The 19059-nt window shown below is 31.8% G+C and overlaps 2 protein-coding genes and 1 long non-coding RNA gene across 6 annotated transcripts; 1 reads left to right on the top strand and 2 right to left on the bottom strand.

The window, feature by feature from the left end:
- Positions 1-189: 189 nt before the first annotated feature.
- Mcad (Medium-chain acyl-CoA dehydrogenase) lies at positions 190-13487 on the bottom strand. Of its 3 annotated transcripts, none has more exons than XM_085205655.1 (10): positions 13217-13487; positions 12141-12237; positions 7147-7314; positions 6471-6571; positions 3099-3179; positions 2631-2761; positions 2359-2467; positions 2049-2189; positions 1558-1747; positions 190-816 (listed from the first exon to the last, which is right to left on the bottom strand). In XM_085205655.1, exons 1-10 carry the CDS (start codon positions 13232-13234, stop codon positions 581-583), a joined length of 1272 nt encoding a protein of 423 aa, XP_085061781.1. In that variant the 5' UTR covers positions 13235-13487; the 3' UTR covers positions 190-580. The 3 variants fall into 3 exon arrangements, with proteins under 3 accessions (XP_085061781.1, XP_085061779.1, XP_085061780.1); XM_085205653.1 differs by lacking the exon at positions 6471-6571 and adding an exon at positions 6125-6228; XM_085205654.1 differs by lacking the exon at positions 6471-6571 and adding an exon at positions 4180-4280 and having other exon boundaries at positions 13217-13486.
- Positions 13488-13556: 69 nt separating this feature from the next.
- LOC146526924 (uncharacterized) lies at positions 13557-18875 on the top strand. Of its 2 annotated transcripts, none has more exons than XR_014879232.1 (3): positions 13557-14685; positions 15144-17861; positions 18426-18875. It is a non-coding gene; the product is annotated as an uncharacterized LOC146526924 (long non-coding RNA). The 2 variants fall into 2 exon arrangements; XR_014879231.1 differs by having other exon boundaries at positions 13670-14167.
- Positions 15320-17638, bottom strand: LOC146526925 (uncharacterized). The gene is made up of 4 exons (XM_085205658.1): positions 17496-17638; positions 17228-17408; positions 16413-16512; positions 15320-15963 (listed from the first exon to the last, which is right to left on the bottom strand). Exons 1-4 carry the CDS (start codon positions 17562-17564, stop codon positions 15759-15761), a joined length of 555 nt encoding a protein of 184 aa, XP_085061784.1. The 5' UTR covers positions 17565-17638; the 3' UTR covers positions 15320-15758.
- Positions 18876-19059: the final 184 nt, after the last annotated feature.

The raw sequence follows: 19059 nt of genomic DNA, 5'->3' as shown, positions 1-19059 counted from the left end.
GGAGAGCTGTTAAATCTTCTTTTGACGATACAAGGGAAGCAAAATTATATTTTTTTTATAATATGTAGCTCATATTCTTTTTTACTTTTCTACTAAGGCTACAACTGACATTTTTTAATATAATTATAATTAACAATAAATTAAAAAAACTAACTTAATTTACATAGAGATTTAGAAATAAAAAAAACATTATATAAATACGACACTTTATTAATATAAGGACACATATATAAAACAAACAAATTTACTGCTGCTACAGTATATTTAAAAATAACATTTTAATTTGTATATGTATTAAAAAATGTATATAAGCTCATAAAAATAAATATGTTATACAAAATACATCTTACAAAATATTGTGTTGTAAACCTCTGAATCTAAACAAAAAATTAAATTTAATAATATATAATCGTTAGACATGATACCTATGATATGTAAAAAATATATAACTACAAAAATATTAAAAACTTTAATTAGTAATTGACCAAAATTAGGTTTACTTACTAAAATATGAACTTGAATAAAGTTCTAAAATATATTATGTCAAACAAAAATAATATTCTTACTTTCTACATATTTTTTAGGCATTGCTCTGTTTAGCATCAGTGAGAATTTCCCTTGATATGATAAGTCTTTGAATTTGTGATGTTCCTTCGTATATTTGATATATTTTGGCGTCACGCATGAGTTTCTCTACTGGGTACTCGGTGTTGAACCCGTTACCACCAAACACCTGTACAGCGTCTGAAGCTGCCTTGTTGGCTACTTCGGACGCGTGGCATTTGGCCACTGACGCCATTACAGTGTTCTTTTGACCTGGGAAAATAAAATATTATTTAAATAAGCAAAGCGAAAGTAAAGAATATTGATAGATTTAGCAGTTATTCCTCAATAGTTAGGAGAAAAATATTTTTAGACAACATAAAAAATTTAATGTGGCGGGATTGGAACCTGGATGGTGTCCAAGAGGTACAGGTTCGATCCCGCTACGTTAAACTTTTTATAGGTTTTCTTAAAAACTGTTTGTCAAGTAACATTAAGTAGTTATAACAGTTGCAATTAGTATACATAAGAAACGAAATAAAAAAGGGCAAAGTGAACTTCATATAACAAAAATCGTATACACACGCTATACCTCGAGGTCATTATACAACAAACATTTGATTGACAACCAATACATTTTAAATAAACATGTCTTTATTTTCAAATGTCAACAAGTTACCCTTTTGATTCCGAGTATAACTAACTCAATAATTGCAAGGTATTGTATGGTATCAAATATTAAGTTACCGTCGATCATCCTGTGCCATTTTCTGCTAGAACAGGCCAGGTTAAAATTTTATTAGTAATTGACCATCTAATTATGTGGTTGACCTAGAGGTTTTGAGCGCCACAACCAATTTACCATTTTTATACTTATATTAGCTTTATACCGCATATAGCAGGGTAGGCAGTTAATGAAAATAATTCTTTTCTGCAAGTGGGAAACGAACCCACAACCGTGGTGTGACTAGAGAATACACGTAGAAGGTAATTTAATAAAAAAATTGTTATTACCATGATCTACCATCCAGGCGGCTTTCTGCCAAGCCAAACGGGAAGTCTCCACTCCCATGGCCATGTCAGCCAGGATGAAGGCCACTGCCTGGTGGTGGGCGATAGGCACCCCGAAGGTCTTCCTCTCTAAGGAGTACTTGGTAGCTTCGTAGAGAGCCCTCTGAGCCAGTCCTGTAGCACCAGCTGCCACCTAGCGGTATACACATGAACTATAGAGTGGTATGGTTATTGTAAACTAATTGTGCGTTTTAAGCGAGGGCACTAAGATGGCGCTAGAATTAATTTAGCTTTACGCTTGGTAAACGATTGAGTGAATGAACTCAACGCCTTTGTAATCTTGCCAGAGCGATGAAATGAATATAATTCACTACCAAGAGGGAATCGAACTCTCAACCGCTACGTTTACAGCCAGTTTGTGAATTGTGACGCTGCGCCATAACATCCTCAATAATAATATAGTAGTAGTATTAAGAATATAATAAATTACTTACAGGTGGACGAGTCTTGTCGAAGGCTCCCATAGCAATCTTGAACCCGGCACCTTCACCAATTAACACATTTTCTTTGGGAATGCGAACATCCTCGAAGGTGATGCCTCGGGTGTCAGATGCACGTTGTCCCATATTCATTTCCTGGCAAAATATATAACATTGTAACTATATGGCATAACTAATAATGTTTATACGTAATACTTTGTAATACTCTAATAAGAATACCTCCGACATTCATTTATTTACTATATCTTATTTTACACTATATAAATATATAATAAGAGCGTATAGTATGAAGAGATTCTCTTACTTTGCGTCCAGGGATGACTCCCTGCCAATCTCTCTCTACTATGAACCCAGTGAAAGCCTTGCTGGCCGGGCACTTGGGGTCGGGGTTCGTTCTAGCTAGTACGAAATACCTGAAATGAAACATATGCTTATTATATATATTTTTAATTATAGTGTATATTGTATGTTTTATTTATATATATTTCACCAAATTAAAAAAATAAAATAATATAGAAAAATATATACATTTAATTGAACTGACTGACTAATGAAAGATTAACAATATCACGTTACCAGTTGGCGACCCCGCCGTTGGTGATCCACATCTTTTGCCCATTCAGGATCCACTCGTCGCCTTTCTTTTCCGCCCTGGTTTTGACTCCGGCTACGTCAGAACCGGCGCCGGGCTCAGTCACACAGTATGCCTAGATAATTGTCATTTATTATGTTTTATTTATTAGTGATTTACTTGACTTTATCTACCGATGGTACACGAATAGTAATTTATATATAAAATATATTTAGATGATTCTAGTGTTTTTTAAGGTTAGGTCGAGGCAGCAAGCAAATGGTCTAAATAATTTTGAGTTTAATTTTGTATAAATCATATTATCATTATATACTAAATAAAAAAAATATACACATTTTAGAGACGTATGGTGTTGTTTTTAAATGAAAATTTTAACTTATGTAGATTACGGTTTTCTGAGGCTCGTTTTCATTCATAAATATACAATTTATGAATAAACACCTTATACTTACAGCGACAAGGGGTTCTTCGATCAATCTGCCCAAGTATTTCTTTTGTTGTTCTTTGTTACCAGCGATTATAACTGGGGTTTGCTGAAATATACCAGGGAAATCATGTAAATAAATTTTGTGTTAGAAATATATAATATTTGAATTATAAAAATGTATAGTATAATACCAAGCTAAATAGCACCAAAAACTGAAGATGCTAATGCAGTTAGGTTTAGAAGTATGTATATATATTACAATATTAACAGTATGTGCATAAGTATATGAAAATGTGTACAGTAAATATATATGTAGTGGACATGTAGTGTAGATGTTTATAAGGAGGAGGATTTACTATGAGCAATGATTGTATTTTAACGTAGTAGTACCGCGCAGTTTACATATGAATAATGAATATATGTAATGATACAATGTGAGATAGTTATTTACAAATAAGTAAAAGTGATCAATCAAATAATAATGTAATAAAGAAACAGAAACAAAATGTTAATATTTTATATAGATATTTAAATAATTTAGAAACATGTCTGATATAAAAATAAAAAATAGATAAATATTTTTTAAATATCTAAAGCAAAACCAAATACTCGAAAAAAGCGTATTCAAACACTAGCAAGACCAATCTATAATGACTGTTAGCATAAAAAAAAATCCAAATCAAACTAGGCTATTCTGAAATCAAGCAGCCAAGACTGCAGAGTGAAATTATATTAGTATTTCCGTTTAACACTGGAGTATCACTACAAGCTTTAGAAACGATATCAGAAAAAAAAGCACAGCATACCAAGCAATACCGCTAACACACCACACTAAATACTACCTACAGTCTTTACATAACATGGTAATGCATCTAGTCCACAAAAAAAGGACACATAAGACACTATTGAAATTTACACAGTATTTGTATACACTGAAACTGACGTCACATTTAATTTTTATTAGTAACTAATCTAACACAATAGATCGAAACGATTCAGCCAAATATCTACCAAGTCAGTCTATGTTACTCATATATACATTCAAAGATGTAAGCCATTCATTTAGTGATAATAACTAATGGATATGGGCATCATGCGCCACTCACGCCTAAGCCACTGGCTTCCATTGCTGTCATGATGCCAGTACAGCCGAAGGCCAACTCCTCAGCAACCATACACCCATCAAAGACACCCATGTCCAAACCACCTGTGAAAGTTATTTACAGGATGGGTCAGAAAGGCGTGTGAATTTCAAAATCGGATTTATCGTGGGCATAGGTAGCTTGGTCCTCAGAAATTTAGTCACTATGGAGGGTTTCACCAGTGAGCAGTTCTGTTCTGTGGCTTATTACAGAAATGCCAATTCGTGCACTTTTGCGCGGCGTCTATTTCGCTCTGAGTTTAGTTTACATGATTTAAATCCTAGTGAAAGTGTCTGACTGACACTGAACTGAATCAAAAACCCGCGGGGCGTCCAAGGTCAATAAGAACGGAAGAAACTGTAAGCGAAGTCGCAACGTCGCGACGTCCTTATGGCCAAACCGTAACAGCAAATTCTGATCGCTACACAGACATATTACGTAACTTTTTCCTTTTTCCTTCCCACGACTGCATTATTTTGAAGACTTCCAGGACCTAGCAGGCCTCCTAGCAGGACCTGTTTTCAACATGACGGCGCGACATCTCATACATCCAAAGAGTCCTTCCAGTAAAAAAATGTTTACTAGAAAACTGATATCGCGTAGAGGGGACATTCGGTGGCCTCCTCGGAGCCCAGACCTCACGCCACTGGATTTTTTTCTCTGGGGGTACCTTAAGAGCCGCGCTTATGCTTAGAAACCGACGACAATTAACCTGACTTTTGAAATTTAACTTTCTTCCTGTTGAACGATTGACTTAGAATTTGGTATATACTTTTAGTTCTGGTGACAATATAATTATAATATATAGTCTAAGTATGACAAACACAGGATGTACGTCGCTAAAAAATAGCAGATTTTATATTCTTTAAAAACACCCCTGTTATTTTTATTTTATTTTTTTTTCTTTTTAACACCTTGTTATGGATATCAAATGAAAGGCTAGTAAAATACAATACAGTATAAAAAAAATTAAGATGGCGGCCATTGTAATATGGCGGACTTCATATATTATGTTTATAGCCCTTGTTCTTGCCTAATAGAATATTGTTGTTCTTGTTGAAAATATTTAGATTATCCATTTTAATGTTGGTAAATTAAACTATATAAGTAATAAATATTTTATAATACGCAGTTGTAAAAAAATACAGCCCTTTTTTGTACAAATTTTAATTGTTTATTCCTTATTGTACACAATTTAAATGTACACACAAGGCGTAAAACTTTGTCGTTATTATATTTTTTTATTAAAGTTTATAAACTCCGGTAATAAAAATTATTTTTATTTATTCAAATACTATATCTGGCTCTATCTAACTGCCCAATATATTTTACATTTATATTACGTTTAGTATATACATAATTTTAGTTGTATTTGTAACTTTGTTTACAAACATAGCATATAATTGTCAACATATACATAATTAACTACAAATAAAGCTTTTGAAAGGAAGCAGCATGCCTGCCATTATTTTACACGGCATATAACAATTTATATTTGAATTTTACATTATATATATAATAAGTCGACATTGGATTTTTTTATTGGTATTTTTACTGTAACTTTTATATTTTGTTTGTGTTATATTTCTTGCTTGTGAAGTTGATGTGTGTTTCGTTTTTAGGATCACGATTTATTATACAGGTTAGCTCAATTTACATTGAAAACTGTTACAACTATTAAAAATACTGTTGATTATACAAAAAAACAACAGTACTTGACATTTTGATGTTGTACTTTCTTTCTGTATGTTCTTTCTTGTAAATAAAACTTTACAAATCATAATATTATGTTCCATTAAGCTATCCTGTATATTCAAAACGCTTACTTAAATTTCAGATATAATTTATTTATTTACATATTGGCACGAGGTAACAATTTAGATTATAAGCAACCGTTATAATAACTTACGCCTAAGCCCGTGCCGCCGGTGGCCGTCGCTATACCAGAACATCCGAAGGCTAATTCCTCACCAATTAAACACTCGTCGAAAACACCAAAGTTCCCAATGCCGCCTGAAATTAATCTTAGACTCTTCAATTTTTGAAAAAAAAAATAGATTATTTTGGCGTTTCCCTTATTTTATTTATTCATGAATAAATGATATAATTATAAATATCGGTATGTTCTAATTAGTTTATAGTGTATTTCGTGATCGCATTGCCTATTAAATTATAATTAAAAAGTGAAAAGTTGTGCCAAGTCAGCTCAGCAAATACCACATGCGCCAACACATTATTTCCATGTTAATGCTCACTGCGATTTCGGTGATATACATAGCCGCCATTATTCCAGAACATCCGAAAGCTACCTCCTCACAGACTATACCATTCTCGGTAACTTTTAAACCCAATCCCCCTGTGAAATTATATAATTTTATACTTTTGCATTAATTTCAATTTTTAATTGAAAGTTGGGTGTTCAAATGTATCTTTATCAACGGAATTGCAATACTTAAACTAAATTATAATTAAAATATGCTGGGATTTTAATCAATTTCCCTTTTCTTTTTTTTATAATTTTCTATCCTTACATTTCGAGATTGTTCTTGGATTTTTTAAGAAAAACTTTATAACACCTATTAAAATATTTTACAAGAGGCATTATTAACGTAAAAATTGTTTAGGTTTTAGTGGCGCGGAAGCGCGGTGGATGATGGTAAAAGCGACGATTGTGTTTTCCGCTCGGGAGAATGAATTATTTAATATTTTCATTTCCTCGCTCTTGCAGAAATTGTTTTACGTACTTAGCGGTAGTTTAAATGGGAACGGAGAATGGGAACAGATTCTGCCTAGGATACCTCTTGAAGCTCTATTAACAAGACCTAGTCTGTGTTAAAATGTTTCAAAAATTTTGTGAAAGTGAGGGCGGCGGTTATTTAAAGACACATTATAATAATTTGATAACTTAGCATATTAAAAAGATATCGTTACCGCAATGTTCGGGAATATGCCCGTTCATTAGACCAATTTCCCAGGCCTTTTTTACAATGGGCCATGGGTATTCCCCGCTCTTGTCGTATTGCGCCGCGACGGGTATGATCTCCTCCTTGGTGAACTTGCGGGCCAGTTCCTGTAGAGCTTTCTGTTCCTCACTGAGCTCTGTAACAGAAGAAATGTGTTTTTGTAATAACTTTCAACTACGTTCTGCACAAAATATAAAAATTCATATGAGTTTATGCAGAAGAATGTTCAATGTGCTTTTTCTTATGCTTAACAGGCTTCAGCCCTGTGACGGACTAATAAATTATATAAAATACTAGCGGCCCGCTCGCGGTTACACCCGCGTGAACTATGTTATTACTAATTTCTGTCTCCATGACTACGTCCTAGTGACGTCTACTCCTAGCATTTGTAGTAACGAAGTTTCATACAAACTTTCGACCCCAAAAACAACCCCTTAGAAGTCGAATATTGCAAATTCCCGTCTTAGCGAGCACCTACCTCCTATAAGTATCTCCTATGCAAAATTTGAGATTTCTAGCACTTGTAGTTTCTGAGATTTCGTGATGAATGAGTGACCTTTCGATTATATATATAGATAATTTTGATGTACCTCACAGTATCTCTAACGTAACAATTGGTTACTTTCAATTATATATATTCATTAAAATTATACAAAATAATAGGTATAGGTATATTATTATTATTATTTTTATATTTAAATAATAAAATAAGAAAAATAGTTATGGAACAAAGGCGGGGAAAAAAAGGCAATAAACATATAAATATTACGTAACAAAATCAATATAATAATTATTATAGAATTACTACGTCAAAATGAAATCAGCTTCACACTGTTTCTCGCACACAGCAGAGTAGACAGAGTGAAGCTAGTGTTATGACACTTTCCGCCGAATTCTGGAGGCTTTGCGTGTGTGGCAGAACTCAACGCCGCGCTTTGCCTCGACACCAGAGCGAAGAAATAGAAATATAAATTTAAATAAATATTTCATCTCCTCGAGTGGGGATCGAACCCACAGCCAGTCACAGGTTTTACGGTCACACTTTGTGCCCCCGCGCCACGACTGGCCCCAATATGATTTTTTTCAGAAAATCAAGGGACGGTATATACTGAGATCCCAGAGCCCGCAGACCTACGTCATAGCTGAAATTTTGAAGATTAATAGCCTAATATGTAGTTAAGACTGTGTGCGTAGTTACTAACTTGAAAGTGAAACTCTTTCCAGTCCTTTTATTTGGCGCTCTACTTTATCTGAAAGTCCCCACTTTCAAGTTAGTGAGTATGTATACTGTATTAACTACATATTATACTAATAGTACTCAAAATTAAAGGTGGGGGTCGTGGGATCTTGGGCTAGTAGATTTAAGTACATGGTTTGAATTTCAACGCGATATCTGAAAGCGTTTTTGAGATAAAGGCTCTTGACAGACGATGAACTGACTGGTTCCTCTTTACCTTAACGGAACCCTAAAAATGGATGGTTTTAGCGACTTAGTAATAAAACATGATGATCTCTGTCCCGGTGGATACAATGGACTTCAATATGAGAGCAAAGCAACTAGGGTTCTGAAAATTATGAAACTGAGCTGAAAAAAAAAATCCGCTTATTCCAAATATGTAGATAGCTCTATCTATATATATAGCAAAAAATGACGTTAAGACCAAACTAGCCTTTCAACCGTCGATATAATTTCGAATTAGAGAAAGCAATATTTTGACACTACCTACTCCTCAAACAAAGAAATTACCTACTCTAAAAAACTTTGGGAACACTATGATTTTTTAAAGAAAATTATTGTAATTTTGCGAGGAGTTTTTATGTTAATAACAGAATTTATGCGGTCTGTCGCTGTTACTAAAACCAGAAGAAGAAATCTAGAATTGATAGTTTGTTTAAGCCGAAAGCTTTATTTATTATTTCTCATTACATACGAGTATTTTGCATATTAAAGTAACATATTTGAATTTGAAATTACGTCACATATTTCGAGAAGCTAATAATAATAATATAATACTTTATTACACAAATAAGAAGAGAGAAAAAAAATACAATTAATTAGAAATACGATTAACAAGTGTGCAATGGCGGCCTTATCACTAAAAGCGATTTCCTACAGGCAACCAAAGAAAAAACGGAAGGATTAAATTTAGAAAAGAAGGCAGAAAGGTGCAAAAAGTACATAAAATGTATAAACCAATATTCAGAGAACACAAAAAAGTTTAATACATACATTTATACATACATACATATCTACATACATACAACAATTAAAGATAAATACATATACAATTATAATATTGTCGTTTTATGAATTGAGTTGGAGATAGTAAAGTTTAAGACGTCGTTTAAAAATCCCAATTGACTGGGACCGTCTTACTTCCAGCGGCAACTTATTCCATAGCTTTACTGTTTTAACCGTAAAAGAGTCATTATAGCATTTCGTGTGGCATAGAGGAATTTCGAGGATATGGTTAAGGTGGGAACGGAGGTTTTGGGAATGAAAGGTGTGTGACCCCAAGAACTTAAAACTCTCCTTGAGGTAGGATGGTGTAACAGGATTGAAAAGGATGCTATAAAGAGCTAATATGTCGTTAGTACGAGGACAACCTGTATACACTTTTTTTTACGTTCACGCTGTATCCCACACGTAGCAGGGCAGAAGGAACCTTGGAATCCAGTGCTAAGATACTCGGTTTCCATTAAGACTAGCACGCTTTGCTTCCATACCAGAGAAAGGAAATGAAAATATTAAATATTTCATTTTTTCGACCCCAATGCTTGTCGTTAAGACTCACGCTTGTGCCACTGCGCTACGTCTGGCCTCGGCCACTCTACGTAATAAGTGTTGTATAATTTATCCATCAGTTTTTTATTGCCATTGTCATTGTGTCTAATTAAAAATAAATAATAGTTAAAGTCATTAAAAATCAACAGGACAGTCAGAAAACATATTTTTAAAACGCTCGCATTTTTGAATATCTTTTAAATATTTTAAAATTTGTGTGGTGGTGAGTCTTTTGTGGGTAGGTATGTAGAGGTTTCTTATAAAAATAATATTAGAATAGTCTTTTGTGGGTAGGTATGTAGAGGTTTCTTATAAAAATAATATTAGAATTAAATAACAGGTCCCATTTAAACTCAAGGCTCCTTGAGAAGATTGGAGAACAGGTCTTTCTGGGAACTGGGCAATCCTTTTACGGAGACCATCTGTGAGCAGGACAGATGTGACGTACGGACGGGTGGTACTGCGTAAGTATAGATCCTGATTTAACTTCCCCAATATACTCAAAATATTAAAAGATATGGGGTATCACTGAATAGGCATATAGGAGTTTAGATTTTAATAATATGGCGTATGAAGGTAGCTGTGGTGTATTTTTATTAAGATATTAAATAAAGATATTACATCTTTAATGAAGCCTACAAGGTTAAGACGATTTGATTGACGTAAGAGAAATGCATCGCTATAATGAAACAAACATACAAACACAGACTTGACATTACCCGCCTTTTTACTTTTCCGTCGCGCAGTCGGGCAAAGTAAGTTCGTTCAGTCGACTGGGCGTAACGCCCAATGTTAATAAGCAATCCTAATCCAAAAATTGCTACCATAGATTGAAATAGACAGAGATGGAGGTGGGCATGCAGGTTAGTGATTGGATAGACATGTCGGACAGTACGAGATAGACGTTAACTGGAGATAGGAGATACATTATTAATATTGGGCGTTATTTTACAATAGTATATCTTTACGGTGATATTTTAATTTTAACTAACACGTCACCCTTTCTGTACCAGAATCGATTAAGAAGTAGTATAGATAAGATAACTATAATAAACAAAACTAGCGGATCGTCGCCTAAATTCTATCCGCACAAAATAGAATTGAATAAATAGTCATATGACTATTTATATAAGTCTAAGTATATACATATGTATATACTAAGTAATTTCACATAATTGAATAAAACATGTGATAAACAATTTAATGTTATATCTCAGAGATATCTGTTTATCGTATTCAATCAAATGATAATTTATTATATAAAACAATCAGCTTCACGCTGTATCCTGCGTACAGCAGGGTAGGCAGAGGAAGCCTAGTAAGACACTCCGTTCCCCACTTTCCGCCGAATTCTGGAGTATATTTCCTATAAATTTTATAAAGCAAATTCATTATCAACAAATAATTATATTATTAAAATTGATATAAGAAGTAACTTCATTCCAAAATATTATTTAAAGTAGCATCTCAGGATTTTTCAATACTTGAAATGATGAATAAGCAAGAAAACTTTTTAAATATGAAACAGCAATTAATAGCATTATGTGAATTTTTAATTATATGTTAAACTTCGAGCTATTATAAATATAATTTAATTGTTTAATAGATAATAAAGATTATCTAAATTAAATAAAAATATTCATAACATATAAATGTTATGAATATTGTAATGTTTCTATAAAGAAACACTACAATAAAATATGTAAGGTATATCATATAATTATTCCAAGCATTTAATATATGTATATCTTTATGCTGCTTCAGTTTTATCTATAATCACAATGTTTTACATAATTACTATTTAAATTTAAAACATTGCAATAAATTAAAATGCCATGAAGAGTAATTAATTTTTTGTTGCTAATAGTAATTAAAAATAAATTCATTCATTTTATTAAAATACTATTTATAAATAAATTGAATTGTTATACAAAATATTTGTTGACCATATGGGGTGCCAATGTCACTATTCTGCTCTCTGGAGCCCTAACCACTGATGGCCAGGATCCTTATCCCATCATCTCCAGAATAAATTTATATATTTTTAAATGTATTTTTTATATAAATTTTATTTAAAATTGTAATAATTATTTTTCTTAGATAATAAAAGTATATATTGTATAATATGAAAGAAAATATTCTTTCTTATTTGGTATATAATTTATAATTGAACTTACCAAAACATAAGCCAGTAGGTGGAATTGGTCTTGGTGCTGAAGCAACCGCCTTTGTTGTGGACAATTGTCGATAAATAGGGCGTGTCACCCGGGCTATCTGTATAAAAATTAAATTAAAATGTATATAACACTTCATCAAGGCCATTGTAGAGCAGCAGTATTATATACCAACAGAAGCACAATGTGGCTGTAAACGCTACAGTTGCATGGGCTACATTTCCAATTTTGAGAACAAATTATTTCCTTACTCTGTTAAGTAGCACACAGCACAGAGCAAGGAACTGCCACTCAATCAGTAATGGTTAGAAAATTGGGTGGTACATAAAACATGAAGTTTTGTAAAACTAGGTTCACTCTGCCAGCAACATTCTGGTATGAAAAATAATTAATCATGTTTCCATATGGAAATTTGTGTTTTGGTACTTACATTTTAAGAAATGAAATAATAATAATACCCCATAACCTCTATGGATAAAAACAACTATTTTAAGCAGTATAGATATTTACTAAAAAAATTATTACTATTGTGATAAGTCTGATAATCTCATATAATAAATAGTACAGTATTACAACAGTTTCAAAGATATGCTGAATATCTTTTACTCATTTAAAAAAACTTGGAAGAAAGTCTTCAAAATTGAATTAAGCTAAATATTTATTATACATTTATTGTAGAACTTTTTATACTAATTAGCGTAGTTATGGAAATTGAAAAAATAAGGTCTATTAGGATTTTTTTCCATTCTCATAATTTATAAAAATATGAATTATATTTAACCAATAAACTTAACACATGTAGAGGCCCATTTTCTAAAAATATAATCAACATTTAATAATAAAAGGCAAAAATACATGTCTACATTGAACTTTGGACTGGGCCTTATATATACATATACATACATAACACTTAAATATTAAATTAATAACTGGTTAATTTTTAATTTTAATGTGTCCATGAATATTTTAATATTATGCATAAATAATCTTTGATATAATTATTAAATAATTTTAAGAATGTAAAAAAAAGTCTGACAAGATTCATTAATATTTAATTAATAATAAGGTTTTCTACTTACTTGAGTTAGAGGATTCATTTCGGATAATATTCAAATCCAAGTTTTTTGCTACAATAAGGTTGTCGGACTTTGTACCACGTAGCATATAAGAAAGATATACCGCAATTTACTTTGTCGTCGAGCGGGGGACGAATGACCTGAATTATATTACAAGTAGTAGACGTAGATACTACAGTAGACACAGTACCAACGAAGATTGTGCAAATATGAAAAGTAAACTTTAACTGCAGTGTGCGCTAACTTTTATATAGCTATCTATCTCATTTTAATATTTATTATCTATGACATGCTGTGCAAAGTCCAAGTTTTTCCACAGATATACTGAAACTATTTTAAAAACGCTATTTCAAGCTTAAATAAAGTAGTCTTTAAAATTGTCATAAGTTTAAAATAGTCTTTAATATGCCGTACAGTACGGTGTGCTTGTAATTTCATCTCATTACAATTTAGATTTCTTTTTTATAAGACTAATTACTTATAGAGTATAGAACACGTACGTTTCTAACACGTAACAGTTCAGTTCAGTTCTTTATTTATGGCGCTTCTAATGTATGGACAAATCCCCTAGACATTGTCTTCTACTGTAGAAGACACTCGGCTTTTGTTATCTATAATTATCGAGTGGTTATTTCAATTGAAGGATTTCAATTTACAAGTGTCAACTGTCACAACTAAATGTTTACGTTTATGCAGTGTTTAAAAGTTGTTTATTAAATTATTATTAATTATAATGTACGTAACGTACGTAGTATCTACTTTACCATGATCTCAAAACATAACATATAATTTAAAACTTTCACAATTATAAAAGTATTATATACCAACAGCAGTATATAAAATTAAAAATATGTAATATCACTTTAGCATGGAGTAGACTCCATCCTAAAATGATGGCCAAGGACGGAATTGAAGCCAGGAAAAATTGGCTGTCCTTATGGAGTTGATGGAAACGTACGTAAAATATTAATTATTTTGTGAAAATCTGTCATATCTTAATTACTCATACTGATATATGATAGGATCTAAACACTGGCTGCCAAATGAATAATTATAATGCTTGAAGTGTTGCCAAACTATCGATAGTTTCGCAATCCATAGTTTTAATCTAAAAAAGCCTATGCGATTGATAGTATCGATTAAATAGATAGTATCGAAACTATCGATAGTTTAAAAGGGTACAATATTATCGGACAATGCAATTCATTTACGGAGGTGGTGGAGGTGAACCTAAAAGGGGCAATATCACAAAGAGACGATAGGGTGATAGAGGCACTGATCCAAAAACTTGAAGGCGTTCTGCATAAGCCAGGCCAAATCTAAAATTCCACACCTATATAAATGTATAAAATAATTATATAAAAGACAATTATATATGTAATATACTATAATAATATATGTTAAAAAAAAAAAAAAAAAAAAAGGATTATCGGTAGGGGTCTCATCCAACCCCTCTAGTATAAGCTCTAAATGTAAGTACAGTTTAAATTGTCCCAAAATTAAGTACGCCACATTAAAAAAAAACTTTCTTAAAATAAAAAAAGGCACGGGCAACTATGCGCCCGTGGATGTAGCTTTTAAAATAAAAAAAAAAGTATGCTATTGTTTTAATATATTTTTTTAACTTTTCTGCTATAGCCAATGGTAACTTTTTGCCCAATTTTCGATACATTCTGTGTTAGGTAGCGCACTTAATGCAGTTCTTTGTTTTCTTACCAAAGCCAAGAAATGAATACATAAATGAATACATACTTGCATGGAATAATCAAATTGAATTGAAAATAACCCAAGCCTACCATCATCATATTGGTACCACCAGACATGTGTGTTACTACACCATTATAAACAAACAAATTTCCTAAAATTAATAAAATATTATTACCTTGCTTTAAATTTTAAGTAAAACAATGTTTTTATTGCAACAATTTAGACTTAAAACCTATGCGTTGTGGGCGTGGACAAAGGTTCACCCTCCAGGTTGGTGACATGACATTGAGAACTGGTGTTATAACTAAAATCAACAAAAATCTCTCTGAAGATGACATCTTTTCATTTCTGATGAAGCTCAAGCTCGTGGAAGGAAAGAAGGCAAGAGAAAAGACAATGGACAAGAAGTAAAGGACTGTTATGTAATTTAAGTATTAACATTGTTACACAGCGCTTACAATACTTAAAACTAAACATATATTTGAAAATAAAACATAGGGAAAGATCACTGCTTTTATTTTGACTACCTCTTAGTACTAAATTATGTTTATTACTACAATAAAAAAGACAATCAGTGTATCAGCCTATATATGACTGTTTTCCACAACTGTAGCAGCATTTAAGTAAATACTTATATTTCTTTTACTTAAGTTATAGTATAACATACTAGTTAATATAATAATAATAGTAGTGAAGCAGTTGTAGTGTAACTCAATGGAATGAGATTTCGTCATCAGATGATGTCAGAAGAAAAGTTTCGACTATTTCTTTATTTGTTTCTTCTGTGCTACATTTAAGTAATTGAGTATTGGTCATGACAATCAGAACAAACAGAAGATTAATTTTCCGAGAAGCTTGAATTTTCAGTGCTGATAACGTCACTAGGCTGTGACTGAATGTTTTCGGTGTCTACAGTGGATACGTCAGAGATTTCGCTATCTGTTTCTTCCGTTTCACTTGTACTTTGAGTATCTTCTACGTTCTCCGAGTTATTTTTCTTTTCCTCATCCAGCGAACTATTCTCTGTCTGTTTGTCAACAAACCTAGAAATTTTAATTTAAATAAGTAATTATACCAAATATAAAATAATGAAAATATATATTCAAAAATTCAATTAAGAAATCTATATGGTAAGTTAGGAAAATTTACGATTTTTTACATTTTCAAGACAAAATTCGTATATTATAGCGGAATTTGAACCTGCTTTTCTTGGAAACCATTCATGGAGACGACTAGACCATTATTATTTTTTTAAAGTAACAACGCAATTCTTATATTCGTTCGTGGGGAATAATGTTAAGACCCCACTACATATAGAATACAACTCACACTCAGCAGAGTAAGCAGAGGAGACCTAGGAACCCAAGGATAAGACACTATATACCCCATTAAGACCATTCCCCACTTTCCGCCAAATTCTAGAGGCATTGCGTGTTGATTGAGCCCCGAGAACCAAAGCAAGCCATACAAGCATATTAAAACACTTTATTACTTCTTCCGCAAATCTGCGCTATTGTCAGCAGGATCAGCGTGATGTGCTCTCTTGAGAACGCTTGAGGACGCGATGCTCCTATCTTTTTGTAGGTCTTGACCTGAAAAACACAAATTTCATATTAGTGTCTTTGTGTTGGTAAAAAAATGGTCAAATCGTAAAGTTTTCATAATTAGTCATTGGTTTCATAGGCCGTCGTGGCCCAATACGTGGCATGACTGTAATGCGACGGTTGTGGGTTCGATCCCCACTCGGGGGAATGAATTATTATTTATTAATATTTTCATTTGTTTGCCCTGGCACCAAGGCAAACGCCCGGCGGAGTTCCGCCACTCACAATGCTCGAAAAATGTAGCGGAAAGTGGGGAACAGAGTTTCTTATAACTATGTTATACCTGCTGTGTACGGGATACAACGTAAAGCTGATTTGGTTTTTTTTTACACATTTTGTTAATAAAAACTTTAAATTTTTATATCCAAATTATTGTACCTTGAAGTCATATCTATTTATTTATATTTTTAATATAAAGCACTTGGCTGTTGGTTGCTACAAGAACAAAAACAAGATTATGGCTTTCATAAAAAAGGAAAAAGCTGCTTCGAGCCAACCACTCAATGATTCACGAATGATACTCTGCCTACCTTGTTACATGTAGGTAAAGTTCAATAAAAGTTATTTACCTTTTTCAAGATTTTTTTGGCAATAATAACTTTATTCATCTTTTTTTGTAAATTTAGTTTGTGTACTAAGTATATCTTTTATATACAAATACATTTTTCAAAAAACTCTTCAATTGTAATAGCTAATTCTTTACCTGTCTCATTGTAACATTGAACCGGACTACCTTCTATGACAATTTCTACATATTTTTTATCTGGTTCCTTGTCGCATTGCTTTTCCATTGGAAACTCCTGATCTTCTGGTCTCCAGCACCAAATAGGATAACGAGAAGACGATTGACCCGGTATAACAACCATAGTGTTCAGTAGTTTTCTCTGAAATAATTGAAAGTCTATATAAGAAATATTCCAAAAGTATATAATATTAAAGAAATTGAAATTACGTTAATATCATTTACTCACTTTGTTTGGAGTAGGTGTAGCTTCTTCATCAGAAGAGCTGAATTCTAATATATCCTCGATTTTAAACATTTTAGAAACAAAATGTTGCTTATACTTCTCTCTAACCAATAAATAATTTTAAAGTATTTTTCCTACCTACGAAGGACTTACTTCACTGTCAAAACTTTTTAAAATTTATTTTACTACCCTCTAGTTTTGTAAGATTCGTCACATTACTTATCTGTCATTCCGGTTACTGTTATTGCCATTTGCCTATTACATTAATTTGTGATTTAAAGTAAAACTAAGTATGTATATTTGGTAAATTGTTTATTTCCAATTATATTTAATTGTTATTATTTTAACAATATTTCATAGTTTTAACAGGTATGTACTAGATTATTCTTATAAAACAGTAAAAGTTAACTTATCATACAGTCATCATTAATTTTGTTATAATATAACTGTAGTACTTATTAAATAATATTTAGTACTTCATTATTTAATCATTATTTAAAGGAAAAAATGATTTGAATATTGTGTATTAAGCAATTTAAATAGTGTGACCTAGTGTTTTGTTACTGTATCAGTATAACAATTGTATTATGTCTTACAACCTAATAAAAGCATATGAATATTTAACAACTTTATAAAAAGTAAGCTTTGTAATATTTATTTAAAAGTTTGCATATAAATTGCATTATTTTGCTGTAGAAATGTAAAAAAATACATTATAATTGTTTTGATAATATACTGATTGGATCAGGTCATATAAGTACACAGTTGACAATTTGATTCAATATTAAGACAAATTAAAAAAAAATGATATTTTATTAAGAAATACTTAATGTATTAAAATTAAACATCTTTATTTACATGCTTGTAAATACATAAGTACATATATAAGAAAATCTTAGGTCAGATATACATTGTATACTATTTCAATTCCAGGCTAGTTCACTCCTGAGATTCCAAAAATGTCGGTGAGTGAGGAAAAAGGACTTATTAAAAAACAAGCTAGTTATAAAGGCCGGTTGACTTATTTCACTAAGTATATAAATGAATTATCTAGTTCATTGAGTCAACAGCAGGTTACGAATAGGTAAGATGGAATGTTTATATGATAACTATGATGAAGTACAATCGAAAATTGAGTGTTTAATTGATGACATTGATGCCCAGTCAAGTGAGAGAAATGATTTTGAATCTTTATATTATTGTTTTTGATTACTTGGATATCCTACCTGCCTGATTGACCCCGGGTTCGGTTTAAGTACTGCTACGTAAGATATTTACCATAATGATGATAAAAATGCTGAAATATCCACGTTCTAACTCCTACCTCGAATGTAAACAAACGACTTAATATATTTTTTTAAATAAATGTATTAAAAAACATAAGCTTTGTTTTTGAACTTATCCTCTAATCAATATTTAATCAATACAATCAAGGAAAATATAATCTATATGTACAATATACATGTGTATATAATATTTAATAGCTATAAGTTACAAATTTTTGTAAACAAAAATACTTTACAAAATAATGAAAAAACATGAATACGAGTATAGCCCGCGAGCCGTA

The sequence above is a fragment of the Heliconius melpomene genome, chromosome 21 (genome assembly GCF_056956725.1).
Source record: "Heliconius melpomene rosina isolate 202511_hmr_F chromosome 21, ASM5695672v1, whole genome shotgun sequence".
Lineage (NCBI taxonomy): Eukaryota > Metazoa > Arthropoda > Insecta > Lepidoptera > Nymphalidae > Heliconius > Heliconius melpomene.
Note: the sequence above shows the minus strand (reverse complement) of the source record. Positions and strands in the feature narration are given on the sequence as shown.